This window comes from Coturnix japonica, chromosome 2, assembly GCF_001577835.2.
Source record: "Coturnix japonica isolate 7356 chromosome 2, Coturnix japonica 2.1, whole genome shotgun sequence".
NCBI lineage: Eukaryota > Metazoa > Chordata > Aves > Galliformes > Phasianidae > Coturnix > Coturnix japonica.
This window is the reverse complement of record NC_029517.1, coordinates 31,482,770-31,498,890: the sequence shown is the minus strand read 5'-3', so window position 1 is coordinate 31,498,890 and position 16,121 is coordinate 31,482,770. Positions and strand designations below refer to the sequence as shown.

Genomic DNA, 16,121 nt, shown 5'->3' with positions numbered 1-16,121 from the left:
ATACTGTGCTTTGGCTTTCATAATTCTTTTCTCTTCCTCATACTTCCTTGTGAAGTGGTCTTTATGAAGAAGTACAAAGGTGTGTTCCATTGCAGCCTATGAAGATACTCGTAGTATCTTGATAACGTATGACATTGATTTATGTATGAAAATAATGTTTTCGACTAGTGCTGCTTGTATTGCATAAGCAAAAGAAAGAAGCTGCTATGTGAAAAATAACCATTTTCTAACGTATCAGTTGTTATTGCAACAAAACCAAACAATAAATTAAATAAAACAATAAAACAATATAAAACAATATATTATATTATCAAAAATAATAAAGGCAAATATGATGTGAGGAGCAATGTGGAAGTTCCTGAGGTTTTTTAATGTTAAATTTACAAACCAGGATTTCAATTTTCAGATCCAGTATTTCTGCCAAAATAACAAGGGAATGCTGTATTCTGTTGGATGAATCCCAAAATATTTAAAGTTCAGGAACAGATAAGACATATCCATTTTTCTTGGTGCTAGAGGTTATGCTAGCAAATGCTCTTCATGCTTCCAGTTGATGGAGTGCTTGTTTTCTATGGTATTTCTTAAGGGTTGATGCATTGGTCAGTCCAGTTTTGACATCTTTGTTGGTGACTTTGTTATGAGATGTAGGCTGTGTATGGAATCTGCCATTGGTGCGAAGCCAGGCGGCTTTGCCAATTAGCAAAAGGAATCCCAGCTCTGGGTGCGGGAGGCGTTGGACGATGTGATGACTGAGTGGTGGGAGTGGAGAGTAACCGGGAATGAGCAGAGATCTGTTAGAGCTGGGTGCTCTCTGGTTAGCTGTGTTGGATACAAATGAGGATAAATGGGTTCCTTGGCTAATAGGAAGATGGCAGTGAACTGTGCTTGGGATTCAGCTGTGAAAAATGCTAATGTGATTTGCAGTAGAGAGAGGGAAGCATTAACGGTGCTCTAAGGGGCATTGTTAGGCTCTCATTTTGAGCATACGGTCACCTGCAATCAAATAGAGACATGAGGAATGATGCAGATGAGCTGGTGGGATGGTTAAGGGAACATAGTTTGCAGGATGCATTTGTGCTGGAAATTTGATGAAAATTGCTGTCTGCTTGGGGGATGGAGCTGTAACCTACGTGTAGAAGTGCACCTTTGGAGATGGGGAGCCTGAGCTGGTTTTTCATTCTCTACTTCAGGTTTATGAATTGCTTGTCAAGACAAAGGCAGCCCCTGGTTTGTGGCAGAAGCTTTTGAGGTGGTGGTTGTTCCCTTCCCTGAAGCAGCAGTTGTCTGTAGGCGGGGACAGGATGTTCAGTGGGTTGAGATGGAAACTCAGGTGCTTGGCTGGTGTGTCTTATCTCCTCATACTACCTACTGCTTCAGGTCCTTTTCCTTGGTCATAACAGTGTTGTTGAAGAGGAGCAAGAGTATTTGGATTCATCCTGTAGCATGGGATGTGATTTGCAATCATCTACATATTTTCACCAAGCTGTTCTTCCATTTGTGGCTCATCTGAGTGTGAACAATAAAGCAGGATATTGGGAAACCTTCAAGGTGTAGCCCAAATGGTTGTCAAGAGTCGTCCTGTACAGTGTTATGGACTAACTGCCTATTAAAGGAAAACAGATTTATCTAGTTTGGTTCAGTCCTCATGGACCTCTTCTGTTTTAAAGACAGCTTCTCTAAAGCCATTATTTCCTGTACCTAACCTGAACAAACAAGGTGGAAGGAAATGAGGTAGTTTCCTCAATGCTGGTTTCTCTGCAAACCTGCTTTTTCTTTTGAATTACAAATCTCGGTGTTTGTTTGGATATTACAGAGTTTTGTGTATATATAAAAACTGTTATTAAGTTATTAGTCTATATATTAGCATATAATTTTGCATTTTCAGCCACTTTCCATAACAGATAATGTATCTACCAAAGTATATGATTGCATACATTAGGAAGATGGAAAATACATGCATTAAGCCATCAGTTCTACATTAAAGATAATAGTATATTTGGGTTTGGTATAATAATAATAACTGAAATATATGCCACTTATTATTTATTCATTTAATTATACTACTTAATATATTTTGTAGGTAGCTTGCATTTAAAAACAGAAATCACCAGTGTGTTACATTGCAGTGAATGAAACCAGATTTTGTTGTTTTCCTTTCTCCCTTTCCAGGAGCTGCTGAAATGGGTTGTGGATTGAACAAACTAGAGAAGCACGATGAAAAACGGCCTGGTAACATCTATTCAACATTGAAGAGGCCCCAGGTAGAAACCAAGATAGATGTCAGTTATGAATATCGATTCTTGGACTTCACAACACTAAATGATGGTAAGGACACGTTGCTTTTCTGTAGATTTTCTTTTGCTGTTCAAACTGGCAAGTTAATTGCTCGATAATGGTTTGAGAATAGTACATGTAATAGTTAAGTTTTTAAGATGTCTTTTAGTTGAAGTAAATGCCTTCTCTCCAGTCATGTTTGCGTGCAGAAATCTTCCTGAGAATTTTCTGTGAATTTTGAACGATAAATTTATCTGCAGGTTCTCAGCTTTTAGATTCTTTTTACTCATGTTTTGTTGGTTGTTTTTTCCTTGGTTACTCTTAAGGATGTATTTTCATTTTCTCAATTTGCATTTTATTCAAGTTTCAGATGGTAAAGTGATTCAAGTCTGGTATGTTCCATATTTTATTGCTCTTTTTTCTTTTCGGCTCCCTGTGCTCTCTCAGGAGTATTTTGAGAGGCTGAAGTCAGTGTTTTCAGTTCTGCAAACTTATCTTAGATAACTCTTACGTGGTTACGAACACCTGTAGGTTGTTTCATGTGGGTGAAAACGGAATTATGAGAGGCACTGAAGATCTAGTACATGAAAGGAGTAACGGTCCAGTCTCATGCCATTTTTACCTTTTCTGAGATCTGAAGTAGTTTGCTTTAATTCGTATGGCAATCTGCAGATATTTCATTTCTTTCCTTGCTGATTGACATCAAGCTTCTCTGCCAGTATTGCTCACACTATCGCCTGTGCCCTCTTTCACTTCAAAATTAGCCTGTTCTGCAAGCAATTACTCCTCACACCATTTGGAAATCTGAAGCTTGAGCAGAAGGCTGGGACCTGCTTCTTGCTATATATAAACCAACACAGTACCAAAATCTGTTACAGCCAGCTGGCTGAATGCCATGTAGAGCCTCCATGCTTTGCCCTGCACTATGCTGCTACTTCATGTTTTGCAAGTTAGGTCCGGGGAAGAGGTGACGGTAGGTCTCTCTCTGTGCTAGACAAAGAGTTGCAAGTACATTGTTTTGTGTGCCACCTCACGCTGTGTGTTCAGCACGTTTGACTCAGGGTAATGCGAGTGTGTTGTCTTCCCAAACATGTGAGTGGGCTTGTGATTGGAAAAGCTGGAGGTGTGGAGTAGGTGGTTGGACAGGAGTGTGATTTTGCAGGCAGTGTGAGAACAGAGAGATTTGCTTTTGCAGACTTTGCTTTGTGCCTGTCTTTCATTCTTTCAGATTCTTCCATTTGTTGTAGTGCTAACTGGGATCGTCCTGCTGTTACCGAGAGCACGAAACCAATTGTAGAGAAATTAGTGTTTTATTTATTTTTTTCATATTTGTGTTTCAATTGTTTCCACATTTGCTTATTTTTTTTTTTCAGAGTGAACAGCTGGAGTTTCTGTTGTGTGGTAGTTTGACATTTTTTACTGAGATGGAATTAGTGAAAAGGAATACTGGCATTTTGTATGGGCTTTTCTCTGATGTTCATCCCAGCTCTGTGTGAATGCCTCACAAGCGTTCGTGTGCACACCCTCCTGGTTCCTCATGAAGTGTGTTCCCTTTCAATACCTGAAGGGAACCTACACCCAGGAGGGGAGTAAACTCTTCAAAAGGGCTGACAATAGCAGGACACGGGGAAATGGTTTTAAGTTAAAAGAGGGAAGATTTAGGTTGGATGTTAGGGGGAAGTTCTTCACTAGGAGAGTGGTTAGGCCCTGGAACAGGCTGCCAGGGGAGGTTGTGGATGCCCCGTCCTTGGAGGTGTTCAAGACCAGGTTGGACGGGGCCCTGGGCAACCTGATCTAGTAAATGTGTATGTTTGGTGGCCCTGCCAGGCAGGGGGGTTGGAACTACATGATCCTTGAGGTTCCTTCCAACCCGCATCATTCTGTGATTCTGTGTGATTCTGTGTCTGTGCCATTGTGTGCTGAGGAACCAGCACATGCAGCAGCCATGTGACTTCCCTGAGGCACAGAGCAAAGAATTAAACCCGGACTCTGTAAGTCTAGTGAAGTGGATAAGTTTGTTACAAAGCACATTTGTAGGTTTTTCTCACTCACCCTAGATTTTAGGAGAAGTGGTTTTAGAGACATTGTGACTAGAAGAACTTGTATCAAATTTTTTGGCACTCTGGAGAGTATAAGCTGTTTGGCTCTGACTGTGTTCTGATTTGGCATGTTGTGTCCCCATCGCCCTGGTCTCTGAAGATGCCAGCAGGTGGGCAGAAGGGGAGGAAATGGAGCTGTGGTTCTGCTCAGTATCCCCTCAGTATCACCCATGGCTGCGTTCTCTGGGGATGAGCAGGGTGACAGCCCACAGCTGTGCAGCTCCCCCTGTTTGTGTCAGCTGTACGAAGGCTCACATCCCATTGCACCAGGTTTAGGATATTCTTCTCAGTAGTGAGAGAATGGCTGGTTCCTTTATATTTTTGCTCAGAAATAACCTTTGCAGATAGCCAAAGATAATGATGAATGTTTTACCTATGCCTGCGTGGATTCAGGTGTTTCTAAAAACAAATTGCTCTCGGCTGGGTTAAAAAAAAATTGGATTTTGAAGTCCGTCTTCTGTGAACCCACCTTAGTCCTCTCAGCACATATATACCCTGACATCATCTTTTCCATAGGTTTTCTGCTTCATTTGGTTCTTAGAATAAGCCCTGGTGAATTATGAGTGTGTAGTATTTTACTGCATTGTTACTCTGGGCCTTATTTAGTACAGTAGTGGATCTGGCTCTGAAGGCAGTTACTCATTTATCTGAGACTTCTCTGTTATGTTTACTGCTCTGATACCTGTATCTCTTTCAACAATTTAATCTAAATGGGGAGAGGTTGTGATGATCTCTTCTTTGCAAATGGAAGCTAATACACAGCTGAAGTTTTCCAAGTCCTTAGTGTTTGTTCATGTATTCTGAAAACAGCTCTCATTGACTCCAGGCATAAGTGTGGATGCTGATCGCAGTTTGATCATGTATTCTCAAATCCAGTATCTAGAAGATCAGGGACCATTTCCAGAATGTTATGTCTGTTTTAAACACAGTTCAATAGGCAGTGAAGTGGATGCGGGTTTTCTGTTCCTGTAAGTGGGAGAATGCTGGTCCTCTCTCTCACCTTCTGTAATCTCTGTGAACCCCTGAATTTATGGATCTGGCAGAAGGCTGTGCAGATGTGTTTGGTTATCTTCTCTTAGAACAGCGTTCTGTGGAAAGGTCTGACAGATTCTGGAGTTGATGTAAGTGTGGGGTGTGCACAGTCTGGAAGAAACGGGACCTTTAAATCAGTTGGTATTGTCACGCGCTCGTTCCATTAGCATCACTGTGCTGAAAGCAGGGATAAAGTACCATCCTGCTGGTCATTTCTCTGCTGTTAGCCAGAAACTTACCTTTTCTTTCTGTCTTTCGTTATATGTTACCTTCTGACACGCACAGCTGAAAGAATTTGCGGAAGGATGCTCCTTTATTATACATCATAAGTTTTTATTCACTTCCAGACTTGAGCCTTGCTGTGTGCTGTAGCAGATGTCCAGTGGAAAATAGTGTTTGATGTCTTATTTAAGTACCGTATAAATAATACATGCATGCAAAATGCTGAATTATGGGTGCAAGTCTGACATCTCCCAGTGTTAAGAGATTGATGTACTAAAAAGTGGAGTGTCCACAGAAAGATTGCCCAAGCTTTTAAGGAAAGCAGGCTATGAAAAACTCATCAGTTTCCACCATGTGCCACAATACTGTTAATCCTCACGGTTTTTCAGAATAGAACCCTTAGATGTGATGAATTGCTTGATCAAGTGTGATTCTTGTAAGGTTTCCACCTAGCGCAAGTGAGTTCTGGAGGAACGAGGAGCACTTTATGAAGGCATCTTACAACCATGAGGAGGGTGTGCTGCTTTTCTCATGCTTACTTTGCAGTGTCTGCTAACCAGTCTTCCCTTTCCTGCTGTTCCCTGGGTTTTGAAGGACCTGCTGCTCCAGTGGTGACATGTCTGAGCTGCCAGCAAGCCCGCCCAGAGGCTGTGTGCTTGGTTCACAACCTGCTCTCCTTGGCTCTGTCTGCAGGTTGAATGTTCTCAAGCTCCCTGCTGGCCAAGTCTTGCTTTAGAGTAGTTCAACTGGATGCCTTCTGTCATGTGTTAAGATGATAGAAATGCTAAGCGACAATAATTGGATTTTATAACAACGAAGAATTTGATGGGAGCAGAAGATGGTAACATTAGGGTTAATGTTCCAGTAAAACCTTTTGCCACAAAGCCAGAAGTGACAAATTGCTATCTGTGTGTGTAAACCACAGACTTTTACTGGAAAAAATACAAAAAATTGTATAACTCCTGTATTTAAAACAAATAAAAAACCACAACAAAATAATTTGTGTATTTTGCATTTCTCTCTGTAAAAGAGAAGAATAAGTGATTAGTGATCATCTTATCCCTTACATCTCCAAGGTGCCATGCGTTTCTGCTTTACTGGAAGTAGAAGGTAAGTGGCAAAGAGGGCAAATGCTGACAAATGGGATAACATTGATTGTTTGGGTTGTTATTTGATTTGAAAGAGGAATGTTTAAATAATCTGTGCTCCTGCCCTGTTCTGACCTAATCTTCCTAGTTTAGAGAAATCCACTTGGACTGATGGATCGTAGAGAAACCAGGCTCTGCCTCTTCTTTGTCTTTTGTTTCCTTTCTCCTACCTCTTTTCGGTTATGATGACCTTCTGAGAGAAGCAAGGAATCCCAGACATTTATCTCCTCCCTTCTCCTCAGATTACTGCGGAGGGCTTTTGTTTCTTTATTTGTTTTAACTGACTTGATTGGATCTTTTTTTCTTTTTGTTGTTTTCTTTATTTTTTTTTGCTTTGCTTTAGGTTCCTACAGTAATTCATTGGCCTGATGAGTTATGACAGCTTTTGGCCTTGAAGAAAGTTGGCATGAAACATAAGCAAGCCATACAATGAGAATGAAATGGAGATATAAATTTTTTTTTAAACGGGGAAAGGCTATACTCTGAACAAGCCATTTGTGCTATAAAACCACTAAAATCCAGATGTTTTGACTGATGGAATGAATAGTAACAGTACTTCACATGTCCCAGAGAAGTCCTGAAGACATAATGTGAATACAAGGGCATATGGTTTTGATCCTTATTGTCAATAATTTATTTCTCAAGTGGGGAAAAAAAGAGAATCAAAGTGACAATTGAAAAAAAGTAAGGTTATTAGTTATATTTCAACATTTCCACCCTGTTCTTTTTGCTTAAGTGTTGCTGCCCAAGGGCTGTATTGTCAAGCCAAAATGTTATGATTTGAGGCATTTTTATACATATGTCCATATTCTTATATGTATGCATATATTCCATATTTATAAATATGAATTTGAAAGTGTATCTAGCCTTCCCATTCTGTCCGGCTTTTGGATATTCTATAATAATATTTAGGGACAGTTTTGCTACTAAAGGAAATCTGTTAAGGTTTTATTATGATTGGTATGGCTGGGCTTCTGTTTGATTCGTATTTCTTCTCTAATAAAGGTGCGTATAATGTGTTAGTGAACATTCATTAAAGAAAACAATTGTATTAGAGTCAAAAGTTAAAGTGGCATTCAAGTATGGACGTGCTCTTACTTTAAGGTTACATTTTAGTTGTGTGCAGCTTGCGAGGTTAAATTAATAAAAAAAACATGGGAAATATGTAATTATAACTTAAAATGAGCCACACAGTGGAAAGTGTGCAAGCTGGGGATAGGGAAGGCATAATTCCCATAGAATTTTATGTTTTCCTGTATTTGTGTGCCGGCAGTTCTGTTCATTGTAGAACATAATTTTTGTTATCTACATCAGTGCTTACCGTCGCTTCCTATTGGTAAATTTTATATTGAATTAAGTAGCTATTTGTGCCTTGTTTCTGCTTTCTGTTTCTCCTCACCGTTCATTTGAGAGCAGGAGAAAAAAACCAACAAACAAACCTGAAACCCTTCTTTGAGCAAGCTGCCCTATCTCTTGAAAAAGACCCACTGTTTGCAGGTGTTTTGATTTGATTTAAGACTAGTAAAAGCAATTGTTTCCCCATTGGCGAATTTATTTAATTTCCTGTTTTCAATTTTGTAAGCAAAGGAACATAAATGAAATTAGCATTCCAGTTTTGTATTTCCAGTTGCCCAGGTTTGTTACCGTCATTTTGTCCTCAGGAGTGATGAAATAAAATTAGCAAGGCAAAACGTTGCTAGGTTTTTAATGTGATGTGAGAGCTTGAACCAGACTGCATATAGATCATGTACCACAGACTAAAACGTTGTTTGAGAGATGAATAGCATGTTACGAGCAGTAAGATGGTGAGCAAAAAAGGCCAATGAACTACTCCTGTGTAGTTCAGATTCTGCTGATGATTCCCTTTCATTTCAGCTTGGTCCAGGTGCAGATCCCATTCAACTTAGATTGGTGGTATGAACTTGAAAATATGTACATGATAAAATCAGCACAAGGACTTTGCTTGGTCTGGTCTTCAGTCTGCTCCATTAATGCAAACATGAAGAAATTATTTCTTTTGGCTTCCCTAAAGTGTACAGGTATTTTCTTCCAAGTGAATTGCAGTCTGTAGTATGAAATCTTTCAGGACTTGCCACTTTAAGTTGCAGCAAAATGAAATGTCGGTGCTGGTAGCAGGTTGTAAAACTTACTGGTATGTCTTGGGAAACTGGCAATTTGGCATAAAGGGCTCATTCCCTGTGTTAGGAGTTTAATAAATGTAATGAATTACACTGTAAATTTAATTGCTTATAGAACTGCTAGAAATAACTTGAACTTCTTTACTATTGTTTGCTTCTAACTAAAGATCCAAACCTTAAGTAAAACCTGTAAGATAAATTCCAGTTTCTAAATGAAGGCTTGCTTTCAATAATTTATATTGAGCTTTGTTATGGTAGACTGTATCTGGTGTTACTGTTGTACAGATATGTGTATGTGTATGTAAAATGTATGCACCTGTATGTATCGTGTACACGTTTATCAAGATGGGTAATACATACAGATATAAACATGCAGTCTTATTAGATTTTGCTTTATGACTGTACTTAATTCTGTTCTGCCCCACAACAGAAAGTAGGAAGAGCTTTATCAAAAGGCTTATGGAGTACAGTTGCAGGTATGGCCTGCTCTTCTGAAGGCTCATCTGAACTGTGGCACTGCTATTCTGTATTAAAATAGGCTAGCTGGAAACTTAGATACGATATGATAATTGCATTAGAAATCTCAGATACGTTGAAGAATGTGCTTACTGTGTATTTTAGACCAGTATTTTCAGATTGTGATTAGAAAAAAAAGATTTATTTTAGGTGCTTCTCTGGAATCTCATCCATCACCTTACCTCTCAACCTAGCTATGGAACAGGCATTTTCTCCACTTGGATTCTGCATATCCAGCTGGGCAGTCAGTGTGGGCATATGCAGAATAGATGAGGAAGGGAAGGAATATCTGCAAGATGTTTTCTATTCATGCGTGCTCCACTGTGGAAAAAAATATGGGTGTTGATATAGCCGTGTTTGTGTTAACTTTGCTAGTCCACATCTGTTCTTAGATTTAAAAATGGGTAGCTCCAGCACTCCATTCTTACAATGCAGTTGTTGACTGTATCTACTCTGCACTCCGCTAGCCAGAGCTTCTTCTTAATGTAATTACTGAATTCTTACAATAAGATACATACCATACGTCATACGCAAATGAATGTTAATTGTAATTTACTCACATAAGGGAAAAATAGTTGCAGATCTAGCTAAAAAGAGCTCTGAACTTCCAAGAAACTTTTCCATCCCAGCAGCAGCTAAAGGAATTGCACGTGATAGTTCTGAGTGGCCTTTTCTTTTGCCTCTGGCTTTGCACATTTTTCCAGTTTTAATGTGTTTTTCATCTCCTGATGCTGCTCCAGAGCCGAGGAGCCAGATTTGGCAGACTGCGAGGCTGGCAGACAGGCCTTTCTGGTCCAGTGACGAAATACTTTAAGTCAGAGGATCCTAATCCTTTTTTTCCTCAGAAACAAAACTTCCCCTGTGTTTAACTGGAACAGGAGATCACACAGTGACTTGTAACTTTAAATAGTAAGTGTCTCATGGCTTTGTTATGGGAGAGATGTGATTAGGCATGATCTCTATAGTAACTTGTTTAGTCTTTGTGTGACTCGTTACTACAAATTCCTTGACATCAGCAAGATATAACATGATATACAAAATCCGCGTAATATTTTAATGAAGTTCTTCGTGATTTACTTTGTAAATAAGTGTTTCTGGTTTTCTAAATTCTCATGCAAATGAAAGATTTGGAGTTGTTAATCCTGAGTGAAGGATACCTCCTTGAGAGAAAAGAAGAACTGCTGCCGTCAGCTCTTCTTTACCTTGAGAAGTCACTTTTCTTAACTGTACTGAAAAGAAAATGCTGAGCAGATGTACTTTGATTGTGAGGGATTGTTTCTGTTTGCATTCATTTTTCTAATCATCCTATCTGAAGAGCAAAGAATCTCCATTATCACAGGGACTGTGGACATTTAGCTGTTTCACACTACCTGTTTATTGGTGTGCCCGCATTGGCTCAGCACTGGTCAGTGTCTGAGTGCGCATATCTTAATCTAGTACTGTGGTGCAAAAGGGGTTTGCTGCCAGACTGGGGCAGCTGCTTCTTCATGGTGTTTTGAGGATTTTCCTTCGGACAAGATATGGTTTGCTCCTGTAAATGGAACATCCCACTGCATGTCCTCACAGCGAGGAAAGGTATCTGACAAATGTCAGTTTTTTGGCTTGCAAGCCCTTCTTCTGAGGCAGGTGCATTTTTGTCTCTGTTTCTTCTTCATGCAAATGACAACACCTTGTCATTGTCTCTGCCAGTGATGCTTGTAAAGAGATTTCACATGCAGAAGCCAGTTTAATCTCTGTTCTTACTTCTGTTCCTGGTTCATTTCTGTTCCTGCTTTTTCATGCGTGCTACCAGACATTCTGGACTGGCGTGGTCAGAAGGGTATCCCATCAGCAGAGCCCAGTTTGGGCATGATGGGATTACACTGTATCTGCATGCTGAAATGGGGAGTAAAAGCAAGTCAGTACCCTCCATGGTTTCAGGAGCAAGGGCCTCAAAGCCGGATCAATCTCTGTCAGGAAGCCTGAGAGGACTTTACATGACAGTTAGTCCTCTTGTACCTGGAGGCATTCATTGCGTTGTGAACTCCAGATAATGTCACTGAATTAGCTCATGCCAGAAAAGCTTTGGCTTTCCCTTGGTAGGGGCTGACAAGCAGTGTTGTTTCCTTAATGTCCTGCGTGGGACTGTGCTGGATCTTCTGAGTGATAGGTGACATTCTGAAGAAAGGACAGCAGGAGGAAAGGTTCTGTCGTAAAATGGAAGGTGCTGAAAGAGGTGCCAAAGTGTTCAGGGGGAGGGCATGAAGGGTAAGTAGAGCAGATAAAATAGGGAAAGAATATTAAAAGATAGGTGAAGCTGAACACATGAACTGGAAAACCTTGAGGGTGATGGGTGACAGTAAAAATGGAGAGACAGATATCATTTGATTTGTTAAGTAACAAGAGAAGATGTGATGTTGCATGGGTTTTCACTTTTGAGAGTCTTCAGTTGCTGGAGGTATGCCTTCATGTTGAGTTAATACAAGTGAAACCCAGTGAGGGAGTGTGGCTGTCATCTTGCTGTTGATCCTGCATGAATAGGACCCATAGCATTGTATGCATACACATAGTCTTGGACTGAAGAAGACAACCTGTGTTTCTGGGTTCAGACCCCTTTCGGATCTTTCACGTTGACTTGTTCTGTTTTTAAATCTGAAAATATAATGATAAACAACTTCTGAGTATTAGACTTGTTTTGTTACTGAGCAGTGGAAGGTTACTTTAAACCTTAAAATGGCATTATTTCTAGGGAAGTTCAGCGTTCAATTTATATTTTTTTTCTGTAGGATAACCCGAGAACGTTCAGATGGCTTGAATCTGTTGTATCGGTTGTGCATGGAAGTGGCACAATTTCTCATCTTCTTTGTTGAGTTCTGTAAATAGGTAGAATTGTTGCTTTAGCAACAAGCGTAATTGTGACTACAATTTAAATTAAGGTTATGAATATTGCACTCAGCAAAATAATGTAGCTTGCAGACTTGAATAATTGCGTTTCAAGTGTTAATTGTAGTTGAAGCGAGTCTTCTTAGGCATTTCCATGGATTTTGTGTGAATGCCTGACCTGCATTTTCTTTACCTTGACTTCCTATAGAGAAAATATCCATGGTAATTATTATCTGCATAAGACCATCGTTTCTCTTTTGCTTTTCAGTGCCTACATGTGTGTGTATTATGTAGCCTAATAAGTATTCTGTCTGTATAATATGCAAATGTACTGCCAAGTAAACAGCTCATCTGGGCTCGCCATAACGCACCTTTTTCCAGTAGTTACCATTAGTTAACATTAGTTCCATTAGTAAACATCAGTTTAATGTTGAGTGAGTTCCAGGTACACGCAACCCCTGTTTACCAGTTCGTGGTCAGTCTGCAGCAATTTCAGATCTATCCAATGTAATATCTTGGTGAAATCCTGTTTGAAAATCACTGCCTTACACTCTTAACATTACAAAGCTGGTAAAGGTTGATGCAGCCTCCAGACTGCATTCATAGAATTGCAGGGTTTGGAAGGGACCTCAAGAGATCATCGAGGTCAACTCATCTAAATTTTTATCTTTAAGTAAAGAGGCAGTCTGGAAAATGTTCCCTTGTTTGTATGGAGGACACAAACTTAGTGGCATTTACCGAGCATCGTGCTAGTCTTGTTTCCAGTTCCCAAACAAGCTCCTCTGGTAGTAGTTCAGGTATGGCAAAACTCTAGCATGTGTTATATTGATTTTGCCCTGTAGCGTAAGCATTAAACACAATCATAGTGATTTTGTTGTCATACAAATCTGGGATATCCTGCACCTGAGAAGAGTCCAGGTATTGTAATTACTGCATAAAATTGCTATTTACTTCCTGTGACAAGAATGCATGCCCAGCAAACTCTTGGTTTATGTCTGCAGTCAGGCTTTAGCAAATGACTTGATACTTGTGACACTCTGTACTGTAATAAACCTAAGGTGAGCAGCAGCGTATAGAGGTTTCCCAGATGCAAGGTGCTATGTAAGTCACTATATCTAACCAATATGGCTTTTAGAGGTAAATGGTAACCCTGGCATTGTAGTAAGGTCCTGTACAAAACCTGCAAGTTTAAGGCTTTTTTTTTTGGTTGGTTTTTTTTTTTCCTTTTTTTTCCCCCCCCCCCCCCTTTTGTTGCAGAGCCTGCTTGCTCATATAAGCTGAGCATTGTATAGTTAAAACTGTAAAGGACTCTCAGCTTCCTTCCTTTCCTTCTCCCCACCTCTTCCCCCCCCAATAATCATGCTCTCAACTTGAGACTTGCACTGATTAGCTGCAGACTTGCTGAAAGAAACAGTCCTTTTCAAGAAGAGGAGAATCTCATTAAGCCTTTGCTGTGAGCCGTGGCTCTTGATCAATGCTCTAAAGACAGGCTTGACAGTCATCAGATGAGCTAAGAACTGCAAAAATATTACCTATCTCAGTAATATTACCTGTCTCAGTCATCAGTTGAAAGAGTTCATCTCTGTCTGAGAATACAGAAGCTTCTGCGTGCTACATGGTACATAAAATATTAAAGACATCAAGGATGTGAGAAGTCCTAAAGATGCCATATGTTTCCAAATGAATTGATAAAAGGCCTTAAATCTAAAAGAGAATGTGATATGAGGTTTACAAATGAATAGATGGAATTTTGATAAAGTTAGAGATAAGCCAAGACATTACTGGGGAAATATAAATAAACATCAGTCTTCTGCTGTAGTTCCTTGGTTGCTGAGCCCTTTATTGGCGTTCTTTTATTTGAACAATTTTTTCCATGAACTTCTTAATGATAACTGATAGAAGAATTGACAAATAGTGCTAAATTGCATGGGTTAATTCACTAGCAATTATTGCACAGATTATTAGTAAGCAAAAAAAAAAAAAATAAAAAAAGAGCATCTACTTTTATCTCAAATCACAGAACAAAAGAACGAAAAGAGTGACAGAATAAATGTTCTTTTGTTATCTTATTGTCTTGTAGAGTTTGGAACGGTGTCAGAATTGGGTTTTTTTTTGTTTATGTTGTTTATTTACTGAGGGATGCTCAGCTCCGATGGAGCATCTGCCTTTCTCTGCAGTCCTTCTTCTACCCGATTCTTCCAGCTGGGTTGAATGCCTTGATGAAGCCTTTCAAATGATCGAATAGATGAAATTGTACATATTCTTTGGGATTATTTTCATTGTTCTTCACCATGTGTTCACTCTTGGATAAAGAGAAAGAATAAAATACTTTATAATTCTAAGATTTTGTTGTCAAGCTGCATTTTTGTACTTCTTGCTGGCTTTGTTGTTTGTTCTTTTTTGTTACGGTAAATTCTGGGGAAAGATTGGTCTGCTCATCAGCAGATATTTCCACAAAACCCTTCCAGAGCTACTGATGGAAACTCAGGCCACCTCATTTTCTTTTTAAATAAGTCTTAGTCAATATTTAAGGATCCTGGCCATGTGAGGCGACTGTTTTACCAGCGACGTTCTGTTATTAAGAGAGTAACAGGTCTGGTTCTTCTTGTCCTGACAGGTTCTAGAAGTGACTGACTCTCTATTTTGCAGATTACACCTTGTGATGTGTGGAGGCAAAAGCACCTTGAGCATTGACTGGCACATGATTAGAAGTTGGACCCCCTTGAGGCCACTTGTGACCTTTTTTTGGGTTAGGAACAGTGAGAAAACTATATCAGCCATGGCATAGAGGCACTATGCTTTTTTATCCATTACTGTGCCACACTTAGAATGTATTTTATATTCCTTACAATAGGAACTGAGGATTTGACCTGTTTATTTACTTCTGTATTTATTATTGTATCAGTGAGATTTATGAAACTATTTCCTTTTTGCTGTCACTAACCACCTGAAAGGGAACCTGTCCAAAGTGCAAAGAAGGGTTTAGATCTCAAGATTGTCTCCGTGATGCCTTATAATTGCTATCTTCACAGAATCACAGAATTGTAGGGGTTGGAAGGGACCTCTAGAGATCATCGAGTCCAACCCCCTGCCAAAGCAGGCTCCCTACACCATGTCACACAGGTAGGCGTCCAGGCGGGTCTTGAATATCTTCAGAGAAGGAGACTCCACCACCTCCCTGGGCAGCCTGTTCCAGTGCTCCGTCACCCTCACTGTAAAGAAGTTCTTGCACACATTCATGCGGAACTTCCTATGCTGTAGTTTCATCCCATTACCCCTAGTCCTATCCCCACGCACTACTGAAAAGAGACCAGCCTCGCATCTTTCTACTGTCAAAGAGTCCCATCTGTCTTGGACAGGGCATCTGCTGCATCACCATTGTGTGCACTTACTACTTTGGGCTTAGGCTGTAATAACTTCATTAACTCACTGTTTGGTGGCTTCGAGGGTATGGTGTCTTTACAGCAAGTGCTTTAAATGTGCTTTTACACAATAAAGATAAAATGATGCTTTCTCGTAAGCACTGGCGGAAATGCTTTGATATTTTTCAAAGTAATGGCAACAATTATCTTATTGCAAACTAAGAAATAAATGATCGTAATCCTCCTTTAGTCGTTCCATTCCCGTGATAGTTGATTTTGGTTCCGTTTTCCCATGACCCATATTAAACAATAGATTCGCATGCTATCAGTATCACTGTGTGGGAATTCTTCACTTAAAACAGAAAAGGGCCGCATTTTTTTACTGAAACAAGGGAGTAGGAGTTCAGATTCTAGAGAGTGACAGGAAAATTTGCTCCAAGCAAAAAAAGCAAGGCGTATTTTTAAGCC

The 16,121-nt window shown here is 39.8% G+C and overlaps 1 protein-coding gene across 1 annotated transcript in view; it reads left to right on the top strand.

Annotated features, from left to right (window-relative positions):
- The window catches only part of RFTN1 (raftlin, lipid raft linker 1), an 86,858-nt gene that overhangs the window by 7,319 nt on the left and 63,418 nt on the right, over window positions 1-16,121 (top strand). Inside the window, exon 2 of the mRNA XM_015853776.2 lies at window positions 2,170-2,325. Within this exon, the coding sequence (XP_015709262.1) occupies window positions 2,181-2,325 (145 nt within the window). The 5' untranslated portion in view covers window positions 2,170-2,180. The remainder of the gene's footprint in view (window positions 1-2,169; window positions 2,326-16,121) is intronic.